The sequence below is a fragment of the Gobio gobio genome, assembly GCF_949357685.1.
Source record: "Gobio gobio genome assembly, chromosome: 3".
NCBI lineage: Eukaryota > Metazoa > Chordata > Actinopteri > Cypriniformes > Gobionidae > Gobio > Gobio gobio.
Window position 1 is genome coordinate 27,265,197 of NC_137099.1, and position 27,944 is coordinate 27,293,140.

General features: G+C 36.8%; 1 protein-coding gene across 5 annotated transcripts; it reads right to left on the minus strand.

Moving 5' to 3' along the window:
* Positions 1-372: 372 nt before the first annotated feature.
* Positions 373-27,272, minus strand: arfip1 (ADP-ribosylation factor interacting protein 1 (arfaptin 1)). Of its 5 annotated transcripts, XM_079812923.1 has the most exons (10): positions 27,108-27,269; positions 24,969-25,279; positions 14,750-14,848; positions 11,530-11,635; positions 8,479-8,580; positions 7,345-7,457; positions 5,899-6,120; positions 4,328-4,485; positions 4,054-4,228; positions 570-1,029 (listed from the first exon to the last, which is right to left on the minus strand). In XM_079812923.1, exons 2-10 carry the CDS (start codon positions 25,275-25,277, stop codon positions 874-876), a joined length of 1,440 nt encoding a protein of 479 aa, XP_079669049.1. In that variant the 5' UTR covers positions 25,278-25,279; positions 27,108-27,269; the 3' UTR covers positions 570-873. The 5 variants fall into 5 exon arrangements, with proteins under 5 accessions (XP_079669050.1, XP_079669052.1, XP_079669049.1 ...); XM_079812924.1 differs by lacking the exon at positions 8,479-8,580 and having other exon boundaries at positions 373-1,029; positions 27,108-27,272; XM_079812925.1 differs by lacking the exon at positions 24,969-25,279 and having other exon boundaries at positions 27,108-27,247.
* Positions 27,273-27,944: the final 672 nt, after the last annotated feature.

Sequence of the window (27,944 nt, forward strand, 5' to 3'; positions counted from 1 at the left end):
AGAGCAAGGCACATCAAGTCAGAAATGAAGCCCTATCCCCTTCCCATGGGATGTACAAAAAAAATTCACTTTAAAATGTAGTGAACTTTAAAGATAAAAAGCCAAATATTGAACATTTATAATAACCTCATATTATCCTGCCCTTTTTAATTTTAATTGTGAGAACAGTAAAATGCGTCATAGCAAAAGTTCAAGTTTGAACTAAAATGGCCAACCTTTTAGTTCAACATGCCCTTGAAGGCAGCAGTGTGGAAATGTATGCCATTGTACTTGATGACAATATAACAATGCAGTTACATCAGCATGGTTAGAAGAGGTGGACCGAGTGAGGTCTAGAAAAGGGTGAAAAGACAGGTCTAGAATTATGTCTCAGACTGGTCTCATATGCTTTTTATTCCAAGATCAATTTGATTTTGAATCATCTTTGTGGAAAAACGACATTAAAGGCTCTACAACATTTACAGGGTGCCTCATTTCTTTCTGCTTCCTGTTCATTTGTCTGTATTTTGTATACCATAAAGTGCTGGTAACTTGATTCAAAAACAACAAGATTGTTTTTTTTTTTTGTTGTGCAAGGGAGTGCAAACTCTCTGACAGAAGAAAAATCATTTATTTAAAAACTAAACTTCAAGTGTAAAGTTAGAAATAACAAGGACAAAGAGAGGAGATAAATATTTCTCTCTTTTATCAAAATGGTTTCCTGTCTTAGAAATTTATTGACAGGTTTTAGTGTCCTGAAAGGAGTAAAAAGGGAATGGAGTGATACAAACATTTTTGCTTTTTTTGGGGGGGTGGTTTGGTTTCCTTTAGGAGTGCACATATTTAGGTATGCTGTACTCTGCCCTCCGCTCTGGATCATACCGCCTAACTCAATCAGTGCTCCTCCAGCCAAGAAGGGTTTTCTCCTCCTGGTAACTTTAGTTTGATGTGGAACTGTTTAAGGGTCTGTTCCAGCTGCTGTTGGTTGCCTGCAAAGTACGCTGCGATGGCGTTATGGAAGAGAATCAGCTGGTTGTGTAAAACCTTCACCTGAGGAAAAGGGAATGAAAACTCTCAGTGACACACACCATGAGAATGTAATTCATATCTCAAAGTACTGAAAAGGGGAAGAAAAAAAAAAACCATCAGTATTTTTTAGATCAATTCTATCAAGGATGCAATTTTTCTCAAAATTTAACAGGAACACCAAGAAAAACTGTAAATTTATAATGTAGGCCCTTATTGTTATTAGAAATAAAACTCTGTTAACTTACTATTAGCCAAAACATCAAAAAGTGTTACGCCCGTTTCACACATACTCTGTCTGCAGTGCGTATGCGGTGCAGGAGCAGCACGCGCTGTTGTGCTTTCAAATATGCTGCGTTTGCAGCGCGCAACTGATCCGCGGTTATAGACCACAAACACAGCATTTACTCATTATTATTTATTTATTTCAAATCCAAAGGTTATTACTGAACATGGCTTGTCAGAATTGCAATTCTCTTTGTTTACACTTTCATAGATGTCATGTTTTAACGTAGTAGCCTACATTTAAACAACGTTTAATTCAATTCATTACTTCATATTTATATAGTAGGCTACTTTAGATTTAGCTCACACAAGTGGCAAAACATTTAAACATAGGTTATAGCCTATAAACATTTTAAATTAAAAACTTACAATAGGCTATACAAAAACAGCAGACTCGTCTTTTCTTTCGTTTTTAAACCCTTTTAAAAGCAGGTCATAAAGATCTTTGTTTTTCTACCTCCAAGAACGTACGAGTGCTATCCATTATTTCAAGTTTTTTACCTAAATGCCAGGTAAGGTGTCGTTTCCTCGCTTTACCCGAGAAAAAAAAGCCATGTGTTGACTTTGAAAAAGAGTATATTTTAAATTATATGCATCTGTGGTAAAATTACTAGATTTTCACGTCAGTACATGTTTACTTTAATGCGAACAATGTGCTGTCACTTAGACTCGGTACGGAAACGATCGCCGCACTGCTACAGACGCACCGCACCTGGAACAGACTGACGGACAGCATCCGCGTGCAGTGTGAAAGCTGTAATCCGTTAACATGGGAACGGAAAAAAATATGCACCGAATACGCACTGCAAACGGAGTATGTGTGAAACAGGCGTTTGTGAAAATTTTTTGTAAATATAATATATTATATATAGCCTAGAAATCTAGACGCACCCTAGCGGCAGCAAATCTAATCTGCCGTGATAGTCTAGCAACTCTTGGTTGACCTGCGAGCTGGAAAAACCAAACTCTGGTCAGGCCAATCACATCATGTGTACAGTCGGTGGGCGGGCTTAACATAACGACGGCATGTCACGGCAGAGTTGCGGCGGTTCCACGTGCTACTCGTAAGCAAAGAAGCTGGCGAACAGCAGTCTTTCGAATCGGCTTTGGCCGCGACTTTGAGTTAAGCTTTTCTTTGAGTTAAGCTATTTGAGAAAAGAACAAAGAACGCCACTGAAGTCATTCTTAAGAAAGGAAGATGTGTTCAGAGTTTTGCCGACCGGATACGGCGAACGTTTAATCCATCAACTAGCTTCACTTCACGTTACTCTCTGGTCACTATCCAATTGCGTGCAGAGGGAATTTGAAAAGACAACTGTTTGTCCCGCCCCTCGGATTGAGCCCTGCCAATGGTGAGGTCTGGCTTGTCAGGCTATATCATTATAAATATATATATACTGTATATATATAAGGAGGGCTGAGTGCTATGGGAGCTGAATGAGGTAGATGAAGAGATGGCTAATGGAACGACAGCAGCGGAACTTTTATTATGCCACAGTCGCCATTTCCGCTTCTTCCGGTCCAGCGTATGTGGGGTAACGCAGCACTGCTTTATCATACAAGATACATTTGAGTGTGTTGAAAATTATGTTATAACATTACATTACTGTGCGTTCGCTCCATGGCTGCTATGATACTTTTGTTGCACACTGCAGTCAGCTAAATCGATATTAGAATATCATATTAATAAATGCTGGATGGCTTGTGTTGCTAAATGGCATACAATTGATTTAAAACATATTGTATGACGGAGAAAATGCTGTTTTACTGTACAATGATTTGTTTTCTGTCTATAAATGTATCCAAATAATTGCTCACCTGTCTAATAAAACATAACACATTAAAGTATCTTTGGTGTTTCCATGGTTTCTACAAAATAAAACCGGAAATCGAGTATGATGTCATTGATATGTGAGCACAGACATGGTCCGTGTCCTGTTTAAAATCACTTATTTCTCTGGATTTAAACATTCTTGGAAACATTTGGGATAATGTAAGTACACAAGTCAACAAAATATATAACACTGTTCTATTGGTTTTTGGATATTTTAAATCCCAAAATCGTACATACTGTGCCTTTAATATAATTAACTATTTTAATTATGTTTCAACAATAAAAAAAATTTAGGGGTATTGAAAAAAATCCACTGCTAACCGGCCATTTTTGTGTTTATTTGACAGCAACTGAATAATAAAGGTGCCTTAATTTTAGTTAATCTTTGTTTTCCAACAGGAAATAGTCAGCTTGAAAGGGCCTTTGCAACATATTTTACTTCTGTAATGTGATGCATTGTTTCCAAGTGACCCAGGACATTGAACAAGAGAGTTTAGTTAGATCAGCCAAAAATGAAAGTTGTTTCAGAGTTTGATCTAACTAAACTCTCTTGTTCAGAGTTAGTTTTTTGAAAGATCACAAACATCAGCATCACATTTACAAATAGGAGCTTTAAATGTACAGACACTGAACTTTGCTAACATTAGCACTGTATGTACAGAACAATCCAGCTAGACAGTGCAGAGAAGAAGGAAGTATCAGTGTTTGGAAAAACTCATTTCAGCAGTCATGTTTGGTCAATGTTTGGCAATTTCTATTAATCTTTCAATTTGGTCAATATAGCGCAAAAAAAAAAGCACCAAACATACAGAATAAGCCACCATGTTAACATAATGTATCATTCATTATATTATATAAACTATTAAGATATACAAAAGACAAATACATTATTTACATGCCGCTGAGTTCAAAAGATACATTTCACATACCTTGTTTTCCTCCAGAAACTTAAGTTTGACCGAGACGTCATTGCGCATCTTTTCATATTTTTCACGATGGATCTGGAACTGTTGCTGAGACAGCTCAATCTTGGGGAGTGTGTTGGCATCCCGTGGACCCAGATTCAGCTCCTCTAAATCTGTGCGATATGCATCATACTCAATCCTGCCAAAAAAAAAACACATGCCTTGCAGAATGAGGATGTTTTGCTCAATATATTAATATAAAAGTAGTATAGAGTGGTTTAGAAAGATATATTCAGACCTCGCTGCTTCATATTGCTTAATGTTGATCAAGGTGTCCTCTATAGTTTTATCCACTAGAGTTTTAACACTGGCGATGAAGAAGTTGATAGCTCCTAACAGGGTTTCTCCATTTTTCGCCAGGAGTTTTTGGGTTTCAGCATTGTAGCCAAATTCCTCCTGAAAAACATAAATAAAACACACTGAGACTAAATGCGTATTTGCCGCCAGTAAAATACAAACACAAAAACAGACAGACAGCTAGACAGACAGTGAAACCCCACAGAAAAAGCAATGGAACTTTTCAAACGAAATGTTACTCCTCAAGTGATCAATGCTCGTTTGGTTAGTCTAGTCATAAAGCATTTAATATTTGTGGTGGTTCTGGCAATGCCAAAGAATATCTAAAACAGTCCATTAATAAATTATACCTTAGGAAGGCATCCAATTATACTGTCAGAATAGCAAGCTTCTTATAAATAAAACAGCTGAAAATCTATGTAGTTTTCAGAGATGCAAGTGTGTCAGATTATAGTGATTCAAACCAAATGTCACAATCATGGGATGATTGTTTGTTTTTAACTGTGTGGCTATTGCATATATCTCATATAGACACACACACAGAATAATTAGTTTAAATCAGTATATTTTACATTGATGGTAAAGTGCTGGTTTAAAACAGACCAGAGCTGTACGTATATTTAAATTTAATAAATTTTTGTTTTAATTAGTTATTCATGTAGCCAGGTTTGGACGCATCTTTAAAATAGGTACAGGATATTTAGTTATGTATTTGTATGGATGTATAAATTATATGCTACATTAGCTAAAAGCTTTATTCTATGATGAGCAGTTTTTTTTTTACTACCTAGTAGAATAATTAAATTTTTTGTGTATCACATGACCTAAAGATATGTAATAATAAGGGTAACACTTTAGTATGGGGAACACATTTTCACTGTTAACTACGACTTTTGCCTAATTTACTACTTATTAATAGTTAGTAAGGTAGTTGTATCGTTTGAGTTTAGGTATTGGGTAGGATATTGGTAGGATATTAAGGAGTGTAGAATATGGTCATGCAGAATAAAGCATTAATATGTGCTTTATAAGTACTAATAAACAGCCAATATGCAAGCTAATCAGCAACTAGTTAAAAGTGAGAATTGTTCCCCATACTAAAGTGTTACTGTAACAAGTTTGAGAGCCTAAAAGTGAGCACTGCTGTTTTTTTTTTATTTTTATTTTATTTTTTAAATACTACGGTTTACCATTAAAATTTTTTTTTTTAAAAACATTTGTGAGATGGTCTGAGATTATTGGTTGAGACCACTGACACAAACCAAGTGTGAAAACACGGTTCAAATGTGTGTGCATGTTTCAAAACTTATAAATCTATATAAACTTTCAAATTTATTTAGCAAACTCACTTTCCACTGCGAAAAAATATGTAATTAGAACAACTAAAAGCCTATAAAGATGCTTATGATAAATGTTTTAATGAAAACTCAACTGATTCTGATGACATTTTATATAATAGTCAAGAGGCTGTAGCAGATACAACATTAGATGGAACATAGTTTTTATACTTGCATGTAGCTCGGGTGTCTTGAGACTAAGATCAGCGAACGCATCACCTAGCTGTCTTTGCGTCTGCAGCATCTGCGCCAGCTGAGTGCACAGCGTCTGCGCCAGTTTGACAACATGCTCGTACTTGCGTTTGTTGTCACGAAGAACCTCGATCTGAGCCTCCAGCTCCAGATCAACCGTACGGGAGCCCCGACCTAACTTCTCTGATAGAATTTGCTTGGTGCACTGTGGGAAAGGGTATACGATACAAAATCTGTTAATTAAAGTGGAAATAGAACAGAAAAATATTTACAAGGCTACAAAAGACTACAATGGGCACAGGAGAGATATAGAAACCCTTCCACATTTTGACAGTCTTGTTTTTTTATTTATTAATGTGGACAGGGACACGAAATGATGGAGAGAATAGTGGGGAACAGGACTGAGTTGGATTAAAATTGTATCACACATACTTTCAACTCATACAGACCACAACTCCAAAGTGCTATGCACTACATAACTGTTTTACAAAAATAATCCAATTACCTCAAACCCAGACATTTTTGACATGGATTCTTGAGACATTTTAACTGAACACAGGTGCCTTCATAACCAGTATTCAGGGTTTCTAATTTAAGACTTTAAGACATTTTAAGACCATTATGAATGAAATTTAAGACCTTTAAAGGAAATGCAGTCACAAAATTACTTGCAAAGTAAATAAATGTATTAAAATTTAACAAATCGATAAACATTTATCAATAAACTTGCACTTTTCCCATAGCTCAATCCCACCAGGATATTTTTTTTTCAAAATTACTGAATTTGTGGTGGTAATTTCTGGAAAGAAAGAAACGTGTTTTTTTTTTTGTTTTTTTTCATAATTAGGATACCACATTTACTGTATTATGTATTATGTTAGATTCACAATAGTCACACATGACATAGAATAAACAAAGTGCATAAATCTTGTTTATTTTGGTATCTTGGCATTATTTCGCAGTGAAATTACAAATTATGCAGGATCTCAAAAAATGCATCGTTGGTTTTTCGTTGTATTCAGTAATCGTGGAAATGCGAAAAGCTGGAAGACTATTAGCTGAAGAATAAAATCTGTTATGTGTCTGTGGTACAATCCGAAAGAGACTCTGACTCCGAAAGACAAAAGCTGATTGGCTGCAATACAAGATGCATGTTGGTCTCATTTGTAGTAGTAATACAGCAAATTATATTTGGACTAGCGAAAGAAAGAACTCCAACACCCAGGATTAAAAAAAACATTCTTAAGCGCTGCGGGAGCATTTCAATGAACATTAGAGGTAGCGTTACATGGAAGTAGGAAAATTAAGACCTGTTTAAAATTATTTAAGACCTAGAACTCAATACTTCAGAGAATTTAAGACTTTTTAAGGCCTAAAATTTTTATTTTAAGACCCAGCGGAAACCCTAAGTATTGTAGGAATCACTCACTTTGTAAGTGTTGATGCTCCACTTCCTCACCAGCTCCAGTTTCTCTATAGCAGGACTCTTCATGTCATCAGCAAGGACCACTGCTCCACCCATCTGCTGCTCTCCCAAAGCACCTGATGACAGAATGACATCTGTTTACTGATGACAGCGATTACTGTACGTTATTACCCCTCTACTCTTATTTTGACTCACTGGCATAAATGATTAACCCCAAAATATGTCATCTGATGTGCTAAAATGACTCTGTAAAGTCTAAAGTCTGTAGAGAAAACTCCAACATTTACATTCAAGATAATTATGCATTTGACATAAAAGACTAAAAAACAAACTAAAACTAATAAAAAAAAACTTTTGTTATTTGAAATAAAGCTGAAAAAAGTTATATATATATTATATATATATTAGGATGACAAACTTAAACTAAGTGAAAATTAGAATATAACTGATATAAAACAAACTAAAGCTGAAATACAAATAAATAAAAACTTAAGAAATATAAAAAAATGAATAAAATGGCAATAGCAATTTTGTAAAAAATGTAATTACTTAAATTAAAGTGAAAAGTGAAAATATAAAATTAAATGGTAAGTCTAAATATTAATAAAAACTAAAATAGTATATAAATAATACAAAAAACCTAGAGAAACATGCACAAGACTAATACAAGACAAAATAGTCTCTTTGAAAACATCAGAAGGTGGCAGAGAGGGTGGGAATCGACAAAAGCAGTGCATTGTTTTGCATTAAAGTCCTGAAAAATAGGAAATTATTGATTATCTTTCGGGATCAGTCAGGAAGGCAAAAGGTTACAGGGTGGTCAGCCTATTAAACATGGAAGAAACAAGAAGGAAGAGAACAGGCTTGGAGATCACAGAGTTTCAAAGAACACAATCATAAATTTAAACATTGCCAATCTAATGCACTACCAATGCTGCAAGACACCTTTCAAAAGCAGGAAGTGATGTCAATTTTAAATCACTTGAAGATTGAACATTTCAACAGACATCATTGGAATCTACTAGAATAAAGTATTTGATGGTACAGTCTGAAACTGACAGTGCGGCATTAGTAAGGGATAGATTGCAGAAGGAATGGAGATCCATGCGTGACGTCGTCTGTTACAGTATGTGGTACCTTTCTGTGTCTCCACCTGACTATCGCTGATGCTGCGAGCTAGCCGGCTGGCTGCTGCAGGACTGGGGACAACTGTAGGTGTGGTGGCCTGGAATGGCGACCCTAAAAATGGTCAGTGATGAATTTTTATAATTTATATAAAAAATACTTGTAAAATACAGCCACTGAGGGGGAAATGTCCATGGAAAGTATGCTGCAAAAACAGGTCAATCAGAGCATGGATATAGTATCACAACTACTAGCGCATTAAACTGACCACCCACATTTACACTACCATTCAAAAGTATAGGGTCAGTAAGTTTTTCTTTGGAAAGAAAAATATTTTATTCAGGAAGGATGCATTAAGCGATTTCTGAGAAACGCTATTGAAAATTTAAATCAAAACCTAAATCATTGACTGTAAGAAAAGATGGACAGCGTGTCTCCTTTTCCTTCCACTGTTGGAAAATGAAGCCAAAACATCCCAGTAATGGTCATTGCCGATAACGTTGTTTGGAGCCTGAGTCTGCACAGTAGTGATCCTGAGGTGGAACCGTGGCATCAAGGCCACTCTTATACCCCCCAAAAGAACGAACTAAAACCAAACCTATTGAACATAGGTCTGTGAGATGAGAACTAGTTTGGCTCTCGTCCCATTCGATGACATGGAGAGGGCTGGGTTCAAAACCTATACTGCTGCCAGCCACCAGAGGGCGATTGAAATGCTTTGGCTTCACTTTTCAGGACTTGTGCGGCACACCTGACCTTAACAATTTTGTGAACATTTTCTAGATGTCGGTTGTGTGTGCTGAAAAAAAAAATTTGTGTTTGTACATAATCCTGGCAGGAGAAAAAACAAAGTGGGTCTGACTGATCCAGTGAGCATCACAAATCTCTTAGCCAATCACCAACAGGGGGCGTAGACACTCATAGAGAGTGAGCAAGCTGGACATTTGCTGAAAGATTGTAAAAGAAGAGAGATATATGAGATATTACAAAAGAGAAAAGGGACAGAGGGATAAATCCTGAAAGATTATGTGACATTGAAGACTAGAGTAATGCTGATATTTAAACCTTTGCCATTACAGGAATAAATTACACATTAAAATATATTTAAATAGAAAAAAAAGGATGTCTTAAAGATACAGTATCACCTAGTGTTAATTTAGTTGAAATCTATGACAAATATTCGTTTATGATAACGAGACGAGACCAACATCATTAAACGATAACTGTGACTATATCAACACGCAATATGGCTGACAAAAAATATGAGACTATGTAATGTAGCTAAAAAATAAAATTAAAAAAACTTAGTTTTTGTCACAATTTGTTTTTGTTGAACAAAAGGAGTAGACAAAGCATTACAGAAGCCGCTACAAGCTTTCATGCATATTGCCAGATTTAAAAAATGTCAATCCCCAATCAGAGCTGTTAAAAGAACACGTTTTCTACCCAGTGTTTTACTTATTATTTGCAATCTGGCAACCATGTGCACACTTTCTCTCTACAATGTGGAAGAAGCCCTGATGATATGAAAATTCCCGACAAGTAAGCTGCAGTTTAGCGATTTCCATTTGGGATTTTCTGCTTAAATTAAATTGTCATTGAGTTGGTCTGTTTGCCGCGACAAAACCTGCGATCAAACCTTCACTGTGATAAATCCAAACATGGCTCTCTTGACTATATTTGCGATTGTGGTTGCTGAATAAATGCACTTATGCAATCTCTAACACAATACTGTTGTTTTAATAGAAAAACATTAACGTAAAATTACTAGGAATTTCACTGTTTCAATTTTTGAGTGAAGTTTCTTGTTTTACCAGTTGGCCTATATGATAAATAGCCAATAATAAACCAGGAAACTAGATGAGGTAAAATAAACCATGCGTAAGAGTTGATATTCTCTTGATTTGTGCTTATAGGTGAAGTGCAATAATTCTAATGAAATGTAAAAATACATTTCTATTCATTATAATTTTGAGCAAAATAATCGGCATTATCAATTTTACCATTATGCAGAATGATGAAAATGTCAATTAAGTTTTCATTGACTAAAACTAGTCTAAAATGCTCAGACATTTACCCCCAGTTTCACAGACCAGGCTTAAACTTAGTCCCAGACTAAGAGCTGTTTTAACTGAAAGCAACTTGCACTGACATATCTAAAAATATGTCGGTGCCATTGTTTTGTCTCTGCACACCAGTAATGTTTTTTTTTCTAAGGCACATTTATAAAAGCTACTTAAATGTCCTAATTGAACTAAGGTTTAATCCTGGCTTAATCTAAGCACTGTCTGTGAAACCAGGCCTATGTCGACTAAAAAGAAACAGGACAGTGTTGACTAAATATGATCAAAACTAAAAAGTACTTTTGACACAGGGCTAAGACTAAGACTAAATAATAAAAAAATACCTGACAAAATGAACACTTTGGGAAAATCTGAAATGATACAAAACTTCATAATATGGCCCCTTTAAATAAAATGTTTCAAACTGATTTCATTGCCAGTTGGTGATACTGCAGCAAGGAGATGAAACAAGCTCTATACCCTTCTAAGCTAACAAGTGACAAGGGAAATATACAGGAATAATAAAAAGGGGTGGTCAGCAATTACACCCGGCTAATGACAGGTTGCCAGGTTTCTGTCCCACACATTAATTCACATAGCAGACGAGCATGAAATAATGAAAGGGTGAAGCAGATGAAAAAAAAGAAAAAAGAAGATCACAGACGACTCTGTAATGAGACAGGAACACCTTTCTTTTCAAATTCAAATTCTCCCTCTCTCCACAACACACAAAGAGAAACAGAGGCAAACAAATGGTTTAAATTAGATTAACCGGATAGTGAGAAGATATTGAACCTAATGACTGAAGAATAACAAGCCTGATTTCATTTAATACAATGAGAGGAATGATTAACATTTTGTCCATCTCGGAGCAAATTGTGAACGCATACATTTGTGCGCAAGCAAACTAGTCAGCTGTAGCATGCTGAGTCACTGTTTGTATTTGTGAGAAGGACAAAAGCAAATTATATTCATGTTCAAAGCATGCTTAGTGCTATACCTGTGTATGGACCAACTTGGACCACTCCCTCAGACATTGCATAGTTTTCAGTTGAATTGTGGGAGTGTGACATGATTGGTCCAGAGGAGATATTATGTGGCACATCCTTGAGAGAAATGAAAGAGAACAACAAACAAGAAAGAAAAAAATTAAATGACATTCAAGAAAGATATCACAACAAAGCATTTTCAGAGTACAGTGCGTTTTCTTCCATTTTTTCCATTTCAGTTTTATCTGTCGAAATTTCAAGTTACTTATTTCATCGCAAAAAACAAAGACAAAACAAAAACAAATATTCACTCTTAAAATGGTCTAAACACTGTAAACTCATGGTTAGTGTTCTTATTTGCATATTTATGAGGTCAATAACAAATTAGACAAATACAATGTGCAATGGGCATCATATCAGGAAAATGTGGCCAAGCAAATTTGCTCTGTGTGCTTTAAGTCACCCTAAATGCACAAATATATAACTAATTATGAGGTCTCTCTTTTACATCAAAATGTTTTTTTTCCCCCCCAGACACTGAAACTAAATAAAATGTGTGTGTGTGTGTGTGTGTGTGTGAGAAAGTTTCTGTGACTACAAAGTTCATGAATATTTAATGAAGGAAGCACTAATTAATTTATGACTGGCTGTCTGTTGCTAAACAACTCGTCGTTTCGTTCTAGAACCATTGTTTCACATTGTATGCATTTGGCAACACCAAATGCATTATTATAACATGGTTAAAAGTGGTGCAAGGCATCTTTCAAAATTACTTGTGAAACAGGTTCCATACATAATGTCATGGCCAAAAGTTTAGACACTGACATAAATTTTGTTTCACTTCAGTATTTGTAGATTCTTCTTTTTCTTCTTCACATGATAAGCATTCCATAGTTTTAAAGGCTGTGTCAAGATTTACAGTTTTGACCCTTTTTCTTCATAACCTCTGGATCGTCATCAGTCAGGATTTGGCCCATCAGGCATGCCTCCTGGATATCAGCTTCTGGGCCAAAACCTGACTGATGGCGATCCATTCTAGCCTTTTTAGTGCTCGGAGTTGATCATAATTTGTGGGCTTCTGCTTGTCCACTCGCCTTTCGAGGATTGACCACAGCTTCTCTATTAGATTAAGATCTGGGGAATTGCCTGGTCATGGATCCAAAATTTCAATGTAATAATCTCTGAGCTACTTCAGTATAACTCTTGCTTTGTGACATAATGCTCCATCATGCTGGAAAATGCACAGATCATCACCAAATTGCTCCTGGATCGCTGGGAGAAGTTGCTCTTGCAAAACGTGTTGATACCATTAACACGTATTCATGGCAGTGTTTTCGGGCAGAATTGTGAGTGACTCCCTTGTATGAAAAGAAACCTCACACATGGATGGTTTCAGGATGCTTCACTGGACACAGGACTCATGGAAGGGTTCACCTTTTCTTCTCCAGACAATTGATTTTTCAGATGTCTCAAACAGTCGGAAGGGGGCTTCATCAGAGAAAATAACTTTGCAACGGTCTTCTGCAGTCCAATCCTTGTACTTCTACAGAATTTCAGTCTGTCCTTGATATTTGCCCAAAAGACTTCACCTCACTGTTTGCAGATGCAAGTTCTTGATCTTTGCAGCAATTTCCTTGTATGCAAGGCCTTTTTGATGAAAGCAATGGCTAAACATCTTTCTTTATAGGTAACTATTGCTAACACAAGAACACAATGATTGGAAGCACTTCTTCCCTCCTTTTATAGCAACAAGTATGCTCTTATAATTCAAATCAAAATGATATGTGCTTTCACCTGACTAGTACTCATAGGTGTAATTTGCTGGTGGGACAGGTGGGACATGTCCCCACCACTTTTTGCCAGGGGCGATATTGTCCCCACCACTTTTTTTAAACATCTTGTGGCACAGATATAGTACCTAATACAAATAAAACATCTCCAATTAACTAGGAGTGCATTCATTTTGTTTGTTTGTTAAATGGTGCTGAAATGTGTTTTTAAAAAAAAATCGAACTAAGTGCTTGTTGCCGCTGTTATCCATTGTGCGGATACAGTGTTCTCTTGGCGCTCATGCACAGTCTGCACACAGACGAGTGCTTCAATCTATTGCTTAATGCGGTTGCGGAGACTCTCTATTCGTTCCGGTGAAATCACAAAACAAAATCTGCTCTTGATATACAATCACTGATGAACATTCACTGATTGAAACAATTTGGTTTTGATGAGAAAAATAAAACACTACACGGAGGGCGGATTAGAACCCAGAACCTCTCTGACAAGCCTAACAAAAGTTCTACCATAGGCGATTAGGATACACAAGCAAATTTTGCAGATCTATAAATGTATTCACGTAAAAAAAAGCGAGTTCTATGTTCATAAATTAAACCCAATGCACAATTGAAATTGATTTCTGGACATCGTAATGATATTTTTTCTGCACTTGTTATTGTACATATTTCTGATATAGCATTGTATTAGCCCACACTGAAGACAATTTCCATAAGCAAGCTTATCAACTTCTTAGCTGTTGTTGAATTGTTCCTCACAGTTTTAAGTGTGAAAACAAAAGTCAGTAAGAGTATATAGACTGTTGCTATAGAAATGACACACTTGGCTGGGATGCTGGCACACTTTTATGAGCTAATAGAAAGAAGTCAAGCTCAGAGTAAATGCTAACCCGGATACATGGAACTGGAGGTGGGGCTGGGAAAACCAACATAATCCATAACATACAATAATAGCAACAACGGTTCAAACCCTCTCCTTGGTTGGTTCTAGAATCAGAGCATCGCTGCATTGATTTGTAATAAACAATAACATATATACAACTTTTGATCGTAATGTATTAGGAAATTTAGAGATTAACAACGACTAAGATTAATAAATGCTGTAGAAGTATTGTTCATTGTTAGTTCGTATGTTAAATTATGTAGTTAACTAATGCTAACAAATGAAACCTTATTGTAAAATGTAACTGCTGATCTATATGTAACAATATAATAGTCTGTTCATCCTTTTCAATAATTAAGAACATAACTACAGTCATGAGACAACTTAAGTCATTGTCATTATGTGTCATCAGTACATAGTACTTTGGAAACATTCATTCAACATTCAACAGCCTAAACACTCAAATGGTGCCATTGTTAGTTGACATCTGTTCAGGACCAAAAAACTAAACAAAAATTCCAGTGGTGCATTATGGGTTTAGCTCTATGCAGGATGTCTTACCCTCTGAAACCCTTCTTCGTGACTTTTGTCTGCTTCTCCGTTTCTGGTGACTGAGATTTGAGCAGCTGGGCTTCTGTGGGCCTCCTCTGCCATAGCCACCTTCAATACACATTACACACACACACAATTACTAAGACATGAAAACAACATTAAATCTGTCAAGCTGAGAGTTAAAATGCAGAGCGCTTCCACCACCAGAAAGCTTTGCACAACCGTGGCTTGTCAGGGCTTGTGAAGCTATAACCGCACCACCATAAGCAAAGAAAATACAGCTATAAAGAACAAAATGAATTAGGTCAGCTGCTGCTTTGGTATAACTATTAAACGGCAACAGGGCAATAGAACTATTAGTGAATAAGAAACTCATCACAGCCTTTTCCCCCTGTTGCCCAAAACTGGTTGCCCACTGAAGTCAAGCAAGGTTGAGCCTGGGTTAGTACCTGGATGGGAGACCTCCTGGGAAAACTAGGTTGATGTTAGAAGTGCTGTTAGTGAGGCCTGCAGGGGGTGCTCTGTGGTGGTCCTAATGCCCCACAATAGTGACGGGGACATACTGTAACAAGCACCGTCCTTTGGATAAGATGTTAAAATGAGGTTGTGACTCTCTGTTGTCATTAAAAATCCCATGGCACATCTCGTAAATGAGTAGAGGTGAAACCCCAGCGTGACCCCTGATCAATCATGGCCTCCTAATAATCCCCATCATTTGAAATGGCTCGATCACTTTCTCTCCTCTCCACCGCATGTACCAAACCGTTCAGAATGCAATCTTTAACAGTTAACAGGCTTGTTTTAAGCGGAACACACTTCAATCCGAGTTCCCACACGAACATATTAAGTATTCAGTCCATTTCATCATGAAACCAAACGATAAATGCCGTTTTGACACTCTTTACTGTGGCGTGACTGATCACTGTTCAAGTGGCCGCGCGACCGCGATCATCTGTGAAGGCGATCGGTCATCTCTTCCTTAAAGGTCCCATGGCATGGCATTTTTCTATTATTTTATAGTGTTTCCTGAGGTGTACTTATATTATTAGTATGATTTTTACATCATAAAATGTCATAATTTAGAAATAAAAGGCATTTTTTCTATACTGCTGTTTGCCCTGTGGCTGAATGCCCTGCTTCAAGAGGCGTGTCTGCTGTGAGACTTCAGTAAAAACGCCCACTGTTGTGATTGGCTGACATCTTTGCATTTTAAATGAGCGGAGGGGGCGTGGTTTAACGAGGCACGAGCAGGCACGAGTCTGCCAGAGAGACGGATGGACCTGTGTTCACTTCTCATCAGTTCTCTCAGCATGTCTCAGTTCAGGGTGAACTGTTGTAGTTACTAGCATATACTTCAGGTTATTAGTTTATTTCTAGTCGGAGGGGCTGTCACTCATGTCAGAAAGTTAGTAACTTTAGTAAATTATGGATCAGCGCTGACTCGAGACGCGAACCGTTTAGAACGATTCAGTCCGATTTGGTGAACTGGTTCGGTTCACTAAAAAGAACCGATTCAAAAGAATGATTCGTTCGCGAACCGGACATCACGGAGACGAAGCGATTGCTAACAAAGTTATTTATAGTAACTACTGCGTTATGAGAGCGCTGTCAGTCAGCGCGAGTTTATTGTGTTTGTATCTGAGAGTTCTGAATAAACACGAGTCCCAGTCACACCGAGTCCTCTTCATCATTATTCTACCAACTTTGTAACACATGCAATGTACCATTACAGCGAGATGAACGAGTTAGTAAGTGTTGAATATAGCATTATTTCTAGATATGTTCCAATCATATGAATAGCGTCATTGACGCGCATTGAGTGACGTTACACAGCGCAAACAAAGACACAACAGCTGTAATCGAATGTAATCCAGTTTATTGTGGGGAAAGCTGGCTAGCCTAGCCGGATACCCTAACGCTTACCCTCCTTCTGCTTAATCTCACGCCGCGTTTGGTGCCTCCGCTGTGGGCCAGATGCAGTACTGGGGGTCGGGGATGTTGGAGGCCGAGCTTCGGCGTGTTTGAAGTTTATCTCTAAAGATGTGGCTCTGCTGATGTTGAGCAGAAACTCCCGACTGTATGCACATTTAAGAACAGATAGACGTGTCGAGGACGTACAAAAACACTGACTCACAAGATAGAAAACACGAAAACACCGTTCTGTCGGGAGAGAGAGAAGCCGCTGCATGTCCACAAATAATAAATAATTAGCTACACATAAGAAATCAATGATCACAGATCAGAAGGAACTGAAGAAAGACTTCTGTTTTCATTTGTACATCCAAACACTGAGAAACTGCCAGTGTTCACTCGTTCACAAGTAACGTTAATGATCTCGAGTGTTTGCATGGGCGTGCCAGATTCTCTGGGCGGGGGAAAGGGAGGAAACCGTTCCTGCTTGGACGTCAAAGCAGGAGACTTCAGGATTGGCTAGTCTGGCCTGTCATTTTCTCAAAGGCAGAGAAAGACAGCCAGAACTCGGTTTTACACCGATCAACATTTCTATCCACTTGGGGACAATATTCAGGCTAGGGGAACTCATATTAATGTTGAAATACCTCATAAAATGAAAATTTCATGCCATGGGACCTTTAAGAATAAACATGAATGAACATCTGAAGGTATGTTGAGGATACATTACAACTTACTGTCACGTATCATATGTGGTGTAATCGCTCAATCAGTGTTTCAACGGCGGAAAGACCTCAATATAACTGCTTGTAAACTAAACAATGTCATGTAGCATCACATTTACCTCAGAAGTCATTCAGTATCCACAGCTGTTAGATCACTAGAGAAAACAACTCTTTCACTAAATATATGACATATTAGCCTATATATTCATTATTCTACTTAAACTGATGTCTTGATTATTTCATGCATGTTTGAATTAGTGGTGGGCCGTTATCGGCGTTAATGTGCTGTGTTAACGTGAGACTCTTATCGGGCGATAAAAAAATATCGCCGTTAATCTATTCTCAAAGTTGGGTTGGGAGCTGGGTCTATACTACGCAAGCTATGATGACTTCCACCTTGATATTTTAGCGCGGATGTATACCTAGCCGAATTGCACTGTAGGGGGCGAGAGAACGAGTCTTCGAACCTGTGTGTATGCCTACTAGTGTTGTCAAAAATATCGCTATTTCGCTATGTATCGATACTGAAATATCTGAAGCGATACAATACTCATTTTCTATAGTATCGATTCCAGCTGCACTCTCCTCTCCGACCGACAGCGAGTTGACACGCACCCGCCTCCTCTCATTCAGTCTGTTTAACTCTCTGAACATTGCGAACGGGTGTTCTGCTGTATAATTCTTCATGACAGCGTGTTAGTTTTGTGTATGACCGGTCTGAATTGAGCGGGATTGCACATAACGTTAATTCTACTAATTCCCGCAAATTTCGCGCTCGCATCTGAAATGCACACACACACATACCGTAATAAAGCCGCCTCTGACATACAAGTGCAAAAATTAGCTCCTTTTCCACCTTATTAATGGTCAAATACACTCAAAAAATATCTCAATGCCCATCTTGGTGAGTTTTAACATAAACACAGTCGTAACCAACTCACAGGAACAGTGTTTGGGATCCGTGCGTGCGTCAGGTCTTAAAGGGACTGAAGTTATTTATTATTCAAACTACAAAAAGACAAACGATCACTTACGAGCACACATATTCTGAATGCCTTCGGCAGAATTCAAATGAGCCATTTTAATCTAGATTAATTCCAAGATTACAGTGAGATTAATCTAGATTAAAAAAATTAATCTTTGCCCACCACTAGTTTAAATAAACCTGTCATGAAAATGACAGACACTGTGTATAAATGACTATTTCAACAACGAATTGGAGAAAAAACTATTTTATAATTAGATTTAGAAGTTATTGCAAAATTGCCTAATGTGAAGTTTACATGTTTTTTTCAGTAAACCAATAAAAATAAATAAAAAGCCAACTGCTGTACTGAACCCGTACCGAACCGTCAGTTTTGTGTACCGTTACACACAACTAATTATAAAATATAATAACACTTCACAATATTTTACTGCATTTTCTTGGGGGATAAAAGACTGTCTGCACTATACCAATTTAATTGACCTAAAAGCTACAGTAACCATGGCATCACTAACTTTGAGCAATACATGCTGTAAAGCTAGTCACCACCAGCACTTCCACTAATACCACTGTGTCTTATTGTTTCTAACAGAATGAAATGTGGACATGTTTCCACTCTTTGGGTCAGTCACATATCAATAATTGGATGAATTACTTTTTTTAGTACAGAAAAACACAACCGTTCACACTCTAAAAAAGGTTGTTTTCACAGAGAAGTACGTAGGCCCTATTAAGCATGTGTCCATGTCAGAGTAATAGCCGAACAGTAGCGCATGTGCTCTAGACATACAAAAACTCAAGTGATCCTTCATAGAGACCTGCGCGGGACGGATTTTTCCGCAAAAATGTGTTACCTTCTCCCGCTCCCAGTCGCAACATTCATGTTTTGTCCCGCCCGCATAAAAGTATAAATAGATTTTTTTTCCCCTGTACGTCCATGACACTGTTTCAAGTAATTTAATGTAAACGTAAAAGCAAAAGCGTGCATGATTTTGCGTGGCAGAATGCGCGCAAAGTGAGCTACCTTCATAATTACTAAAAATCTCAGTTAGAGAGATCCATTATCAATGAAAATGACTGCACAATGAATCTCCAATAATGTCTACACTCTCTTTGCTATAATCAGAGGATTTTTCAGCATAGGTCTACATGATTCAGCACTGAGCAAAAACTCTGATGTTGAGCGGTGAGTAGATTCTATCTTAAATGCATCTAATTGGACATTGCGTTCTAGAAATAAACACATTGGCTACATTGCACAATGCAGCAAACACGTTAGAAACTCTGCCTATTCTTGTTAGGTATAGTTGTTCTTGTTGGTTTTGTGCAATAGATGAATAACAATGTATTTGTTTCTAGATGTTTTATTTTTAGATATTTCTATTTTGCTGGTGTCCCACGTCCCATGTTTTATTCTCCCGCAACCCATCCACACACACACACGTGACGGATGGTGGAGTTAAGCATAGGCTAAACAGGATAGCCCAGGATAACCTGAAAAATTCAGCTCCTATCTGCATTTGAATGACAAGCGAAATAAAAATAATCTAAAATCAAAAACGGCAAGTGAGTGACAGTTACATAGGTTACATTGGTTAACATTGTTTAATGCATTAACTAACATTAAGTAACAATAGGCAAATGTTATAGTATTAATCTTTGTTTATGTTATTTAATAAAAATAGAACTGTTCATTGTTAGTTCATGTTGCCTCAGGTCCATTAAATAATATTAACTGATACAACTTTTGTTTTTAGTAATGTACTGGTACCAGTAAATGTTAAAATTAACATCAACTGTGATTAATAAATGCTTTAAAAGTATTTTTCATTGTTAGTTCATGTTAACCTAATGTAGTTAACTAATGTCAACAAATGAAACCTTATAGTAAAGTGTTACCAAATAAATAAATAAATTCTAACCCGACTTAACTCCTCTGTACAATGACGAGAAAATGTGAGAGAGATAGTAAGCGAAAACTCATTAACAAGATAAAGCCTGCGTGACATTGCATTAGAAAGTTGTGCCAAGTGGCTAAGAAGATTGTTAATGAGCTTTGTGGATAGTCTTTAAACGCTCTGATAAAAAGTTGAAGTCCACTGCATTACAGTAAGACCACAGGCCTTTTTTACATGACAAGCTAGACAGAAAAGCTTCCAAGGACACTTGGTCACTTCATGCACTTTTACTGAAAAAGACATGAGAAGACACATTTGAGACGCACAACAATCCAATCACTCAAAATAAATACACAAGCTATAGCGACCAGACCCGATCCGACAAATGACCATTGACAGGGTGCATGAGTGAGAGTGGAGAATAAGGCCCTGTTAACAAGTAGACGAGGAAACGCATTCCGGTTTACACCTGGTGTCTCTTTTGTCCTGATTTCTTCAAGGGGATGGTCCATGGGCGAGTAAATGTATGTTGGCCTTTTCAGATCGCGCAATTTACATATGAAAGCCCAGAGAAAACGGAAAAACATACCGAGAGCAGCAGCTTCCGTTTCTGCTCTGACACCCGCAAGACCAGCTGAACTTGGTCAGTGGGTGCGTGTTAGAAATCAGGAATGGTGAGAGAACATTGTCCCAAGTTTGGTTTGAAGACAAAAAATTACCAAGCATGAAGTTTAAATCTTGTCATGCTTCCCATAAATTTTAAGTAATAGGTCAGTAGGCGAGAGTATGTGGTCTTTTGTGGTTGTTCATACACATTTGACCACATAAGTGTTCTACAACACTATAAAAGCAATCCAGTCGAACGCATTTTTGATTATCTCCGGAAGTGGTCAACTTTTATTAAAAGTTGAGATATCTTTTGCAAGTATTGATAATGTGCGGGATTTCCTTTAGCGTTTGAGATTGAGATTTTTTTTTATCTTCTTTCCCAAGCACCTATCTATTACCAACAGGTGTGCGATGGTAATTGTCAATTATTTATTTATTTTACAGAAATGCTATATTTGTTAAGCTCCAAGTTGTTCCTAATCACCTCCAAGTGAGGTAATGTTGCTTGCCAAGAAATAAAGAGTTGTCAATTCATTCTCCTCTCTTAATTTTTTATATTTAAAATGCATTGTTGTTAAGAATAGTATTATTTGTTTCGGTGATCTGTATCCTGTATTGTATTGGCCAATACTGCATCTAATGATTGGTAATCGGCTCCAAATATCCTGATCGGCGCACCCTTAAATGGAGACCGTGATGAGTGAACCGCCTCATGTTATACTGTGGAAGAGTAAGAAGATAACTGATAACAGATAAAGTACTGAATATCTGGTACAATAAATATCAGTCAAACTAATCATGTCTATTTTGGAAAGAGGGTATGTGGTGGAAATAATTGTCATTAGACAATTAAATATCCAATATGGAAATTGGCTGATACAGATATATTACAGATTTACCTCCCTACTACAAACAATCATTAAAATTTAAAAACAATCATTACTTTAGCTACATTTGCAAATAAAAGTAAATTACAAATGCAAAATACAGTTTGCTGTCACTATTTGGTTTTGTAATTTATGCAACATAACGCCTTATTTAAATATGGTATGAATTTTCCAGTTTTGTAATTTATGCAACATAACACCTTATTTAAATATGGTATGAATTTTCCAGTGTCCTTGCATGTGGCTTAATGTGTAACTACAAAAAAGCTATTACGGTTTGTGTCCTGCGGAAAGGCTCAGTGATTTGAATCTTTAAGACTGATCGCTTGTTTGTCTGGCCAGTGAAAACAGCACACAGTGTCCAATAACAGCGCATGAATCTTTCAAAGCCATCTGATGCCATCAGGCCAGGAGGTCAGCGACTATAAATTCTCTAAGATGAATCAAATGACAACTGTGGTTCTCACTGGTTTCTTTAAGAAACTCTATAAGCTATTCAAATCTGGATTGTCTTCTGCAGTCACAACTCTAGAAGCCCCTATTTCCAAACGCTACAGGGTTTGTCATCATCACATTTGATGATTAAAGCACCATTGATGAGCAGTGCCTCAGTGAAGCCCAGCAGAAGAGTCCCCTGGAGTTCAGTTGCTTAGAGACATTAACAACGAGAGCTACAGAAACAACAGCAAGCTGATCGGACATAGGTCTAATAAATGCTCGAAGCAAACCTTCCAGTTATCAGAATGAGTCATTTAACATTTCCTTATCAGGACAAACGGAAGAACTATTTCAATCATGCTGACAGATAAAAGTGAAGTAATCAGGCATGTGATTAGCTAAAGAGAAAAAAAAAAGTGACATGACTCGGAATTTGTCCTCTGCGTTTAACCCATCCAAGTATATACATTAGGAGGGAGCAGTGAGTAGTGAACACACACTGCAAACTGTGGACACACACACCTGAAGCAGTGGACAACCATTCATTGCGGCACCCAGGGAGCAATTGGGGATTGGGTGCCTTGCTCAAGGGCACCTCAGTTATTTGACAATCGAACCCGCAGCCTTCAGGTTACCAGTTTGACTCTCTAACCATTAGGCCACGACTGCCCCAACAAGATACCATAACTTGCAGAGTAGATTTAATGAGAATTGAAATTGTGAATCGAAAATGAAGTGCGCAAGACTACTTATTAATATAATTACATCACAACTGTTGTGATTTGATGATGATACTAAGCCACATCACATTCTCACAACCATGCTTTGTTAAAATTCATAAAAAACGTTACAGTGCGACTGGGGAGTTTCAGCACCGATTGTTACTTGCAATTGGCGCTTTAAACCCTGGCAAACATGCTAAGGGTGTACCGCAGATGGCAGTGTTGCCAGAAACAATCATGAAGCGTGCATTAAATACATTTATTCGAAAATGTAACATTTTGCTGTTTATTTAGTAATTTTAAGGCCATTTCACAATTTCAATCATCATACAGTAACCAGCACCTAGTTTGTGGGTTCAACATTTAATTTGTTAAAGTGTAATTGCACTGCTGACAAAATGTGTTTTCAATAAAAAAAGGTGGATTTATTTTATATTTTTAAATCAGTGTTACCTGACTAGAGAAAACAAAGAAAAAAGGCTATATTTTGATAAATAAGTGGAAAACAAAACACCCATAATGCACTGGGCATGTTGCCGTCCAAGTCTACTTGCACCAGTCTGCTATGGATGAGCCTACCAGAGTCAAATACTGCCTTGCTTTAATACGAAATGCTGCTTAGCAAACTTTTAGTCACAAGTTACTTTCAGTTTCCAGTGAAGGATCCAGCATGTTGTAGGTTGTGCATGGCTAAAGGGTGCAAAGAATCGTAAATACGGAAAGAAAGCCGCATAGGAAAATCTGAAAAACCTCAGTGTTTGTAGTCAACATTTCAAACTGGACGACCACGAACAAAGTGTTTTAGGACAAACAGAGGGGAAAAACTGAAAGAAACTACCGTTCTGTCAGTTCCGCTCAACCTCCGAAGCAAAACAATATTACGTACAGGTAAGAGCGCGGTTGCCATAATTTTCAATTTTTACCATAATGCTGTTTAAAGAGTAGACCAAGTACGATACAATTATCAGTTATAAAGCTTACAACAACTGTTCTGTTAATAGCTCTCTGTCGATCTGACTGTCCGTTGGCGGGGATATAAAAATGCGGAAGTATAATCTGTAGTTTTCACGAAAGCCCTTGAGCGTTTTGCGTCATCTGGCTGACTTTTAGTGACAAATAAACATGAATTTCTCAGTCCATGTAAGACTGAGAACGAGTAAATATTGTTCATTAATATATACTACCTGTCATTGAATCAATACAAAGCAGATTGAAAATCGGTGAAATTACACTAACGTTAGTTTTAATTTATATGCTGTTGAATGTATAATGATCACTTAGCTTACTTGTGCATAATCAACTAAACGGTTTACACACATCTTTGTTTTACTTCTTTTTGGATCCGGAGATGCTGTACTATTTCAGAAGATCAATAATAGCGCTCCTTCTCTGCTAGGTTTCCACTGTAAATTTATTATGGTTACATTTAGAGGAATGAACTAGCTAAGATCGGTTCACTGACACTGGACTAATACAAAATAGGGATGCACAACATTAAAATTATGTTACGGATTAAGTTGATAATTTTTTGTTATGGCTGATGACCAGTAATGGTTGAATGGGTTCTATACTATCCTGTTTAGAAATACACAAACTAGAATGACTTTTTGAAGTAAATATACATATATTATATTATATAGACGTACCTCACTCCCTCACTCCCTCACTCACTCTTCTAAAAAGTGTGTAAAGTGCATCACATCACCACAATGCATTGCAATGACAAAATTGTAAGTCTGTAAACTAAAGAGCACGAAGTAAAATAAATGCAATAATAACAGCAACAACCAAACAAAATTGACCGGAATAGGCTAAAGAAATGCACCATCACCCGCATAAAGGAATAAAGGACACCTCACAAAGACATACAGTAGAAGAAGAGAAATATGCTTCATAATGCTGTAGCATTCAGGCAAAGGTCCAGTTCTTCTAAATTCACTTTTTTTTAAATTATATTTTACACTTATAATTTCATGCCTGAAATCACAGAAACATGTATGAGCAAGATTAAGCATAAGCAAAGCTACAGGTCTCATGGTATCATTACGGTCACCTTCACTTCAGCTTCTGTCGCCACACTGCTCGTTGTTTCAGAATCAGGATTATCCTGAATGATTCCACTAGTTTTACTGTGGGCCTGAGAATCCTCTTCTTCATTACAATCCTCCCTAAGTGTATAATGGTTTCCAACTTCCTTGTTCTCACTGATGTCAATTTCAGTCATGTGTGTTTCATCCAGGCTGTTTTTTCTGGCCTCTGATTGGCTCAGAGGTTCAGCAGTATTTTGGAGGCCCTGTTCTTTAGGGTCCGATAGATTATCCTGCGAGGCATTCTTCTCAGAGTCAAAACTAGCTTCTGACATTCCTGAAAGTAAACAAACATGTGAGCAACTGACCAAGTTTTCTTCCTTCATGTGCTGAATTCAAGTAAATGTTAGAATTCTCCAGAGGCTGATGTTTCAGGAAGGGATTCTGGCATTATACATCACGGAATAAACAAGTACTTTAAGTACAAACCAACTGTGATTATTAGAAGTCAACACCTGTTAGTTCAATTGCCTTTTAGTTAATGTTTTTTTTTTGACAGAAAGCCAAATACAGTGCTTCTTATAAACTTCAGACTGCTACCTGCATTCCTTTAAACAAAGAAATACAAACTCAGGCAATCAGGAAACAAATGCATCAGCTAACCAAAAAGACACTTTATGGATTACAGTTACTTAAAAAGCAGACTAAACTTAGCCAATTAGCCAAACTCTTTCATGAGAAGCTATGCGGATCTGAATGAATAATTAAATGTATGTATCCATGTGTGTGCACACAGAGACTCTCCCATGATGATCATGTATCAGTAAGAGTTGAGTTAGGTTAAAGAAAATTAGGTTAAAGGTTTGTATAATGACGCTCCAGTTACACATGTTGATGTTTTCTACAAACCAAGGCTCAAATATCCTTTAATTATTGATGTCTTGTCTACATATTTTCATATCCAGCAAACAATATAAAAAAAGTCATACTAAAAGCAACTACATACTATTATAATGCTGCCTCAACAGTGTCATTTACAGTAAGTCCAATTTTGTGAGTTTATTGCATGCAATGAAAATGTGTCCTAGTTTTGAAAATTGTTTAACCATCCTTACGTGAATTAACCATGGTTTTGCAACATTAACCTTACCTTCAACCATTGTATTTGTATTAAAACTGGGGTTATACAAATGCTAATCAATCTGCCAAAAAACATGGTTAGCCTACTACTTTTTTAATATAATAAAACCATGGTTAATTTTCGTATTAACCATAAGTGTTTAATTTGTGATAATTTACTCATTCAATAACTGAATTTGAAATAAAATATTTTTTAATGTTTAAGCATCAATTTAGTTTTACAGAAGGAGGGTAAAAGTAGGCCACAGACAACTGCATGAACTGTTCCTTCAGAAAATAAGATGGACAAGAAATTAAGAAACCTATCACGGCAAAGGCTTCGCATTGGAATATTTTACTTAGGTCACGCTAGTTTTAACTCTTCATTGGACCGCTCAGTCACATGACGTTATTAATATTCATGAATAATTCCTTTGCCATAGTAGGATTCGTTATTTCGCGTCGTGGACACGTAAACGCTTTTCTGCTTTCCAATGCCAAGCAACGGCACAACACTTGCAGACCAAGAGCAAAACAAGTTGTATATTTAAAACCATCCGCTTTTTAAACACAAGTTGTTGTTGTTGTTTAATTACATTGTCTTATTCCTTCCTGGAATTCAATCTCTCACTGTTGCTTCATTGTTGAACCCGCACGTCACAAAGTTGCGATTGAGTTACTTCCTTTGCCTGAAGCACTTCAGTCGAGTTATGTATTACAAAACGCAATAAACGTTCCCTCGTATTCTCAATGTCGTTTTTATATCAATGATGCTTCCTTTATTAATCATGAACATATTTGATACAATTAATATAGTTGACATTCAGTTTTTAAGCCCCATCTACGCTTTCCTGATCTAAGGCGTGAAATGATCAGAACCGAATATAAAACAAGTAGACAGTATAGCATACTGAATTTCCTTAAGTCACTTTTTCCCGTGGCAGAGAAGGCAAGGGATCAACCCTGCAAACTGAAGCCATCATGCCTGCCATCATACATACATACATACATGAGCACCGATGCAACAGTTGATTCTGTTCACTCACCTGCACACCGATTACAACTGTTCTCTTTCCTGTCGCACAGCTCGTTTCATAAAAATGATCTTGGCTTGAGTTTGAGTTGCTGTGTGTATCATTCGATACACAGCGAGTCCCTCCACAGCTCAGTGAAAGTCTTTTCAAACACACCCGGAAGAGGACGTGTGTGTCAGTAGATATACTAGAGCCACAGCATGTCTGTCTCCTAGCGGTCAAAACAACAATGCCAACACCGATTAACAATACATCGTACAGTTACTACTATAGAAACAACTCAAATATAAATCAGAACCATATTTTATCATTATATATTTTATTATTATTATTATTATTATTATTATTATTATTATTATTATTATTGTTGTTGTTGTTATTATTATTTATACACTATTTATTCATATTTTAAATGTGTCTTTTTATGTAGGCCTATTTAAAAAAAATTATAATAATAAATAATATATATTTATTAAATATATATTTATTTATATATTATTATTTTGTTAGGCCTATGTGCCTATTAGTTTTTATATTTATAGTTATCTTTAATATTTATTTAAATTTAATTTAGTATTTTAATTATTTTAGTAGGCTACGTCAACTACGTAACTTTTTTGACAGTATGCAACATTTTTGATTTTTGTTTAAGTTTTTTAAGCTTAATTGACTTTACATTTAGTCCAAATGGTGTGGTGGTTAAACTGATGACTAGTATAAACGAAATGATATGAGCAGTGTGGTCTCCTCAATGATCACATTATGTCACAATATGAAAATCACAATATTGGGTGTCTTGTAAAATCTGCTTCCTTGGTAAATTGACACTATTTTTCTTATAAAATCAGC